Here is a 9275-nt window from a genome sequence, read left to right as displayed (position 1 = left end):
AGACGTGTGTTTTTCACAGTAAAGTTACTACAGACGTGTGTTTTTCAAAGACATGGACAAATGTTGGGCCACATGAAGTTTTCAGTGTGAAATATTTTCTGAGCTCATTCTGTCCGGATGTTTTGGACACGTGCAGGTTGACATCACATCCAGATGTTGTCACAGTCGAACTTACAAACGGGCCCGTTGGTTTAGTTGTTTATCTGGTTTAAATGTAGAAAGTATTGGAAAACCTTGGTGTTGGTGCTGTTTCAACAAGGTGAAGTTCAGCTGATGGTACAATCATCCCAAACAGAAATAGTTTACAGCCTTTAAATGGACTTTTTTCTGTAACGTGTGACAGTTTAAAGTGAAAGTCTGGGCTTTGACACATTATATTCACATTGTTGTGATTGGTGGTTGTACAGGATCATAACCAAAGACTGGTTGATTAGTTTGAACTTCCTGTCTTCGTCCAGAGACAGTCAGACACTGTGTTGTCCACAACTGCTTTCTTTTTCCAGAAGAGACGCTGCAAGTCTGAGCCATAATGTCACATTTTAAATGTTTAATTCTTGTTGTAAACGTTTCTTTATCAACATTTGGTCATTGCAGTTCTGTCGGTCAGTAGCTTGAAATGTTCTTGACTCTAGTTTGAGTCCATTGGAGTGGAGGGGATTCTTTGATTGGTGTTGTCTTCTTCGGGTTGTTAGGGTTCTCCACCGTGGATCATCTGCGCCCACTTCACCCTCTCCCAGCGCTCTCCTCTGTCCCACCAACCCTCTGCAGATCCTCTTTCACCACACGCTTGAACTTTCTCTGTACTCCTCCTGTTTTCCTCCCGTCAGGCAGCTTTGTATCCTCATCCTTTGTATCCATGGTCCCTCCTCTGCATTTGTCCAGACCATCTCAGCAGTGGTGGAGGAAGTACTCAAACACTGTACTTGAGTAAAAGTACAAATAAACAGACAGAAATGTACTCTAGTAAAAGTAGAAGTACCACATTAACATTTTTACTTAAGTAAAAGTAAATAAGTACTTGCTGTTAAAAATACTTAAAGTATTAAAGTAAAAGTACTTGTTGAATGTATTACTTAATGCAGTAGGCTACAGTATCATTAAGTGTACCTACCATATGTATATTTTGTGTAATACATTATTAGTGTTGTTCCATTTTAGTGAACGATGCTGCAGATAATACATGTTTTTATTGTGTTTACTCTGTGACACAGTTGGACTTGTGGTTCTGTGCGTCAGAATTTCAGGGATGACCTGCAGAGTTAAATGTCATTAAGCAAAATAAGAAAGAGGAATGATTATACCTTTGAAAACAACAAAGTCCATGCTCAATAATCCAGGTATATAATCCAACATTTTTCAGTCAGGTCATCTGTACAGTTTCTTTTTTTGTGCTGAAATGTTTCGCCTTCAATCCAGAAGGCTTCATCAGTCAAGGAAACACACAACAAATCTGATTCTTCCCCCAACAACTTACTCCAAAGTGGAACAAACCAGTTCTGCTTGTGATAAGATGGATTATTGAGCATGGACTTTGTTGTTTTCAACCAGTTTGACAAGACTCTCAACAATGAAGAGGGCCGGCAATGAAGGAGGGGCGTACCAAAGAGACCATCTTATCACAAGCAGAACTGGTTTGTTCCACTTTGGAGTAAGCTGTTGGCGGAAGAATCAGTTCTGTTGTGTGTTTCCTTGACTGATGAAGCCTTCTGGATTGAAGGCGAAACGTTTCAGCACAAAAAAAGAAACTGTCCAGATGACCTGACTGAAAAATGTTGTATACCTTTGAAAGTTTTTATTTAACACAAAACCAATGTGTCATTTTAACTGAAGGAAACATGTTTAAGTAAAAGTTGTCTGCCTGAACAAAAGGAGCATTAGACACAACTAACAAAGGAACAGACTCTGATCAGTTCAACTCCAGTTTGTCATCAACTCTAGTTAAAGTACTGTCTATTCAACCTTGTAATGGGTCAATATTGAACAATATTTTAACTTCCTGACACCATTTTTAAAACTTGGACCCGAGTGTCGAGTCATTTGGAGACATCTCTTGTCTCCTAACATCCCATGAACTGACTCATTTTAATATTGCAGCAAGAATTTCTTGTTCAAGTTCAGAAGAAGTTGGTTTTCAAAGATTTTTGAGTCCAGTCTGGCTCTTTTGGGAGAGAGAATCTGTCCTGTTGTACTGAACTGTCTTTCAATAATCTTTCAATAATCTTTCAATAATCTTTCAATAAGGCCATGGGTGGTGTGTATCTTCTGGCTGACTCTCTTGTGGTGGAATACATTCTGGGTGTGTTAGTGGTGCTGCGGGTGCACCCAGCTCAGTGACATACATACTAGAATATATGTCATTGGTCCAGTTCTTCTTGAAGACGGGCCTAACGTTACCTGCCCACTTTACAGTGATTCAGTGGATCAACTCCCCTCTCACCATCGGTTACTTTCAAAGTAACAAACAAATCAAAAAGCTGCAACATGAATGTAACTTGTAACGCAACGCATTATAGAAATGTAGTGTAGTAGAAAGTACAGATACTTGATGTAAAATATAGTGGAGTGAAAGTATAAAGTGCCCACGTTTAACTCTACTTAAATAAAGTACAGATACATGAAAAATGTATTTAAGTACAGTAACAAAGTACTTGTACTTAGTTACATCCCACCACTGCATCTCAGCTTCTCTAATTTTGTCTCCAAACCTGAACTGTCCATTGTGGTTAGTCCAAAGGGACATTTGAATATCTTCATCTCTGCTACCTGTAGCTCTGCCTCCTGTCCATTTTGTTAGTGCCATCCACCACTCCAAACCATCTGTTAGTGGTCCTCACTATTATCTTGTAGTGCTTCACTCTCACAGCTGTCCTTCTGTCTCATACTCACCCATGACACTTGTCTTTGTCCACTCCACCCTGCCTGCTCTCTCTCTTCACCTCATTTGTGTCCTGCTCACTGCTTCTGATGGTTGACCCTCGTTATTTAAACTCATCCACCTTCATTACCTCTGTCCTTCACCTGTTTACCAGCCTCCACCTCTCTTAGCTCTTATCCACCTGCTCCCTACCCTCACTACAGAGCACAGTGTCATGTGCAAACATCACAGGGCTCCTGCCTGACCTCATCTGTTAGGCTGTCCATCACCACTGGAAACAACAAGGGGCTCATAGTTGATGCTTGATACAGCCCCCCCCCCCCCACACACACACAACACCTTGAAACCATGTGTTTCTCCTGCTGCAAATCTCACCTCTCTCTGTCCTCGTGTCTGTCCTCCCTGCTCCGGCTTGTTCTGCCACCACAGCTGAAGCTTTCTCTCGACCACAGACTCTTCATCTGCTTCACACCACATGTGATTTTGTCAAAGCTAACGTGGTGTTTCTGTCTCTGCTGCTCTCTGATCGTCCCCTTGCTCTGCTCGTCAGCTGACTTCAGCAACTCTTCCCCGCACCGTCAGGACTGTGCTCAGCAGCTGTATCCCTGTATCACCACAGCTCTGCACACCGCTCTTGCTTTTTGAAAACTGGTACCAGTACACTTTTGTACACAATTATCCTAAATAATCTGTTTGTGAACTCACTTCCCTTTCTCCTAGACATCTCCATACCTTTCACGCTGCCTTGTCATGTTTTGTCTTTTCGTAGCTGCCTCCACTTCCTCCACTTCCTCCACACGAATCCTCTGCACTTCCTGTTTCACTACCTTTGATCTTTCTTTCATCTTTTCTTTCTCATTTCCTTCATCAACTCCTCAAAGTAGTAAATGTCCTGGTTGGCTCCGTTTGTAGCAGCTGTGAAGGTTTGCTGTTATAAGATTTTTTAACTTCTGCCTTTCTGCTACTTTTAAACCACGGGTACTCGAATCATTTTGGTCCAGCGTCGTATTATTGTCTAGTTCAGAAAAAATGTTTCAAGTCTGAGGGTGTTGTTCACCTACGTGACATAAAACCTCGTTCAGTGTTTCTTCTCCATTAGCTCTTGAAGTTGAGTCTTTTCTTTGAGCAGCCATTCACACATTGTTTATTTATTTATGTATTTATTTATTCATCACCTGTCACCAGAAGGCAATGGGAAATGATTATGTTCATGTCTGTGTTTGTCTGTTATCAGAATTTATTAGAAACACCTGGAACAATTTAAATTTTCACAAAGTCAGCCTGATTTAAGATGACTGATGGACCAAAATATAAAAATGGCTATAAACTCTTTTTTTTTTCAGATATTGTTCTACATTTTAAATGTAGTCACAGCTGAAGGCCGTCCCCAACACTTATTCTGACTGCAAACAGGTTGCACAAGATTTTTGTTTATATTTTTACCGTGCACTGTCACAAATCACTTACGCAAGTTTCTGCTTATTTAAACCAAACTCAGCCAATATGTGTTCTTTCTGATGTCTTCTGCTAACTTAAGCGTGTTCACCCATTTCAGCTACATTTCAACATGTTTTTTTTAGCTAATTTCAGCTGTTTTTCAGCAAGTACTTCATCAATAATCATTCACTGCATTTTTGCAGGAAATGCAATTTGTGTAGTTGTGTGAATGCTACAAGGCATAGTTTTATTTAACATCTGTTACTTGTGTTACACACCTGAACAAGGAGAAAGAGTTCTGAATCTCAGACTTGGCCCTCTTATACCCCCCCCCCCCCCCCCTTTGTTGGCCTGAGCATCATCAACAGAGACTGCTGACTCGGGGGTTCTGCTGCGCTGCCTGTGTGAGTGGCTCTGGTCTGGTGTCGGTAAATTCTGGGTTTTCTTTTCAACGGTGTGTGCTAACACTGGGTATGTTTACATGGACACAAGTAACTGGATCAAATGGCCGGTCGGAATAAAAGTGTGTCATGTAAACGCTCCGTTCGGGTTATTTTTTGTGTATTCGGCGCGATCCGATATAATTTGTGATCAGAACGAAACGGGTGGTTTACGCCGATCCGAAACCCGATCGGTGCGCATGTAAACACTTGATCTGTTCGTTTTTATCTGATGGTGAAAAACTGACCTGACTGCGCATGTGCGACCTATGTCATTTCCGCCTGGCTAACGCTAATAATATTAGCATGTCAGGGAAGCAGAACTGGTCGGTGAGCGACAACATTTCTACTAGAAACTTTTAAAGAGCTCAAAATGATCTGTGTCACCTGTAGCTCAGTCAGGGAGTGCAGTAACGTCTCCACCATCATTAAAACCTGTCGCGGGTCCATTTTGGGTGCTCAGGTTTGTTTACGTTCACCCGGAAGTAGAACTTCTTCTTCGGTGGTTTTTTTAAGGAGAGTTTACCACACTGCGCATGTCAGTACTGCTGTTCAGAACAAAGCCCGCTGCATGTAAACGCTCATCATGAACAGATTGTGCCCATGTAAACAACACATTTGAATTATTCAAACAGAACACATTTCAATCCGGTCAGAGAATTCTGCGCATGTAAACATAGCTACTTACAGCTTCCCCTCTTTCTGCTCCCCCCCCCCCCCATCATTTTTCAGAATGGCTATATAAATGTTGAATGAAAACGTGACATTTGATCTCATTATTGTTTTTTTATTTATGTTTTGTCCACAGGCTTCTATATGGGTGTTAAGAAAGGAATATCTGTGCAGCACCTGAGCACTCAATAATTTCCCAGAGGCTCCTGCTCCGGCCTCTTTGCTGCCCCCCCCAGGTGCAGGTGCATTATATTCACGCAGGAGCTGTTGTCAGGTTGGGGACGTCCAGCTTCCTTGGGCCTGATCCGGTGTACCTGATGTAGCTTCTGAAGGCGGTGAGCCCAGAGGGAGAGTCTAACGTGTGGAGCGTCCACTGCCACGCCTCCGTCAGGTGACGGCTCAAAGAGCAGAGCATGTGGAGTACCCGGGGTTGCCATGGAGACGCAAGATAAAAAGCAGGTGAGTTGGGTTGTTCAGTGTGGATTGTCTACTGCAGGAGATTTTAAAGGAGTTTAAAGATGGGTTCATGACGCTCTAAATGTTTGTAGGATGCTCCCCAGGCAGAAACTTATCCCAGTTTTTGATTTGAACATTTAATTTATTCAGAAAACACTAGAAATTCTTTGTTTTCAGGCTGAAAAAATGGTTTTGATTTGTTGCTTGTGACACAGTTTGTCTTTAGAAATCTGAACAGTTTACTATGAAGTCAAATTAACATAAAATACATTGATTGAGCAAATCCTTATTAAAAATCTACTCACTCCGAGACTTTATTCATAAAGAGCAGAGTTGTATTATTAGCAAAAAGAATAAGAAACGTTTTTACAGGAAGAACGTTGCTACAATCAGAACAAGAGGAATGTTTCAGAAAACAGTAATTTAATTAGAAAGTTAATTTAAGTCAGACAGAAAGTACAAACTCTTTTAAGTGTGCACTCAAGATGGTTTTGTTTCCAGGCGTATTTCTCATTTCATATGCAGAGATATACGAGTGAATTAAAAAGTTATGAATAAATATTGTGTCAAGATATTTTTTAAAGATAAATTGATAAAAAAATAATAATTTGTTTAGAATTAAAAATTGTTATTTAAGATGTTGACATTTAGATCAACATCTAAACGTGAGTACTGGCAGACTTTAAGGATGATAGTGGGATTTTAAATTTAGTACCATAAAGAACTTGTGTCACATATTCAATCACTAAAAGATTTAGATAGAGACGTTTACTCATTGGCTTTTATGTATGTGAATGTTCCTGTAAAGTTCCCTGAGACAACTTTGTTGTGAATTGGTGCTACATAAATAAACTGAATTGAATTAAAAAAGATAGAACAGATTCAAAATGATGGTAGTGAGGATAAAAGACAAATGCCCCACGCTGTGCTGACCTGAGATGGACTGAAAGAGGCTGTGCTAAGTAGAAAACTGAGCTGGCAGTGATGCTGGTCCTGTCGCCTGGAACTCTACACAGGAAAGTTTGGATCAGATTCTGCAGCATCATCACCTCCTTAAATGTAGACTTGATGGAAAACAACTTCACTTTCATCCCAACAGCGTGTTTATTCTGTGGGATAAAAATATCCTCCATTCATCTGCTGTATATTACTCAAAGAAGCCACGCTGGAGGACACGAGAAGATAAAATGTAACCGGTTTTTACTTTAAGGGCAGACACACTCGCAGGCTTACACAGATGCCTCATTGAAGCCCGGTCACAAGAATCTGCACCGGACAGTGTGTGAGAATAGTTTATATAATACTCTCTTATTGGCCATTATAGCTCACAGACAGTCCATGATGACCTCGGCCTCCCAGCTGTACATGCAGGATCAAATCAGCACCTCTCTGAGAGAGAAAATAACTCTCTGAACTCACACGCATGTTTCAACATGAATTTAATATTAGTTAGTGATAAATATTCTTGACCTTGACCAAAAATCCCCTGACATTCCCTATTTTTATATAAATTTTTTAATCATGTTACTCTTGTTGGATGACTTGGTGGTGTTGGTGTGGACAACATCATTCAATTTAATTGAGAAGAATTAGATCTTGTTGACTGGTAGAGCTGCTGCCTCTCGGTGAGCAGGTCCCCGGTTCAAATTCCGGTCCGGGAGCCTTTCTGGGTGGAGTTTGCATGTTGTCTCTGTGCATGTGTGAGTTTCCTCCCACAGATCAAAAACATGCATGTTAGACTGATGGTAACTCTAAACTGTCTCTAGGTGTGAGTGAGAGAGTGAATGGTTGTTTGTCTTGTTTGTCTCTATGTGTCCCTGTGACGGACTGGAGACCTGTCCAGGGTGTCCTCGCCCCTCGCACAGTGACTGCTGGAAATGGGCACCAGTGACCCCGTGACCTGAAAGGAAAAAGCAGGTAAAGATGATGGATGGATGCAGACAGTTCCTCATATAAAGTAATAAGGCATAAAGTTAAAGTATGCTTTACTCCTTGTACTCGTTCAGTGTTCACATATTTGCAACAAAAAAATGTCAAGAAAACTTTCAGACCAAATCCTTTAGTTGTTTGTATAACAACCAATACATTTCAGTTTTATGTCAGTTTTGGTCAAAGCTTGAAAGAGCCGCATGTGGCTCCAGACCCCACAGTGATCGCTGGACATGGGCACCGGCGACCCCCGTGACCCAAAATGGAAGAAACGGGTAAAGATGATGGATGAATGGATGGATGTTTTAAAATGGGGAAATGGTGTGGTTGCACTGTTTGGTAACTTGTCAGGTAGTAGCTACGCCTTGTTTGTTGCCTGCCTGAGAAAGTGGGACTCTGGGTGGGAGGAGTTTGCTATTCACATAGCGTGTCAGAGTCAGAGAGCTGTTATTGTCATTTCAGCTATGTCAGTGTTCCCCTTAGTTAACTTGCCATGGCGGTGTGCTAATCTCATCCATGACTTTTGTTGATGGGGGGACGGAGACATGTCTGAGCACAGCTTGTACCAACAGTTTTTGGGCGAGGGCAGGACGGGGGGGGGGGGGGGGTCAGCATGAGAGAAGAGACTCCTTTAGCTTTCTAGCTAGAGCGCCTGTTTTGCACGCTGCTAGCTTAGCACTATGTCAGAAAACACTGTATGTACAAGTACATATTGAAATGAAACAATGTTCAGTGATCAGTCAGCGGCAAGACTAATGTATGCCCACTTCAACCATGTGACTGGAAAAAAGCTCAAAATAAAGATTTAAGGTGCTGGTCTTGATTTATGGTACAGGTGCTGGTCATAAAATTAAAATATCATGAAAAAGTTGATTTATTTCAGTAATTCCATTCAAAAAGTGAAACTTGTAGATTATATTCATTCATTACACACAGACTGATATATTTCAAATGTTTATTTATTTTAATGTTGATGATTATAACTGACAACTAATGAAAACCCCAAATTCAGTATCTCAGAAAATTAGAATATTAAGACCAAATAAAAAAAGGATTTTTGGAAATGTTGGCCAACTTTAAAGTATGAACATGAAAAGTATGAACATAAAGTACAAACATGAAAAGTATGAACACAAAGTACGAACATAAAGTATGATCATGAAAAGTATGAACATAAAGTATGATCCTGTGCAGCATCAGTACTTAGTTGTTGCTCCTTGTGTCTGGATCACTGCATCAATGCGTCGTGTCATGGAGTGGATCAGTCTGTGTCTCTGCTCAGGTGTTCTGAGAGTCCAGGTTGTTCTGATCGTGGCCTTCAGCTCTTCTGAATTGTTGGCTCTGGTGTGTCACATCTTCCTCTTCACAATAACTCATAGATTTTCTATGGGGTTTAGTTCAGGAGAGTTTGTTGGCCAGTTAAGAACAGGGATACCATGGTCCTTAAACCAGGTGCTGGTATCTTC

The 9275-nt window shown here is 41.0% G+C and overlaps 1 protein-coding gene across 1 annotated transcript in view; it reads left to right on the top strand.

The window, feature by feature from the left end:
- The first annotated feature begins 5859 nt into the window (after positions 1–5859).
- The window catches only part of tmem94 (transmembrane protein 94), a 99567-nt gene continuing 96151 nt past the window's right edge, over positions 5860–9275 (top strand). The window contains exon 1 of the mRNA XM_037691550.1: positions 5860–5883. Coding sequence (XP_037547478.1) covers positions 5860–5883 — 24 coding nt within the window. The remainder of the gene's footprint in view (positions 5884–9275) is intronic.

The sequence above is a fragment of the Nematolebias whitei genome, chromosome 17 (genome assembly GCF_014905685.2).
Source record: "Nematolebias whitei isolate Nwh7 chromosome 17, NemWhi1, whole genome shotgun sequence".
In the NCBI taxonomy this organism is placed as follows: domain Eukaryota; kingdom Metazoa; phylum Chordata; class Actinopteri; order Cyprinodontiformes; family Rivulidae; genus Nematolebias; species Nematolebias whitei.
Note: the sequence above shows the minus strand (reverse complement) of the source record. Positions and strands in the feature narration are given on the sequence as shown.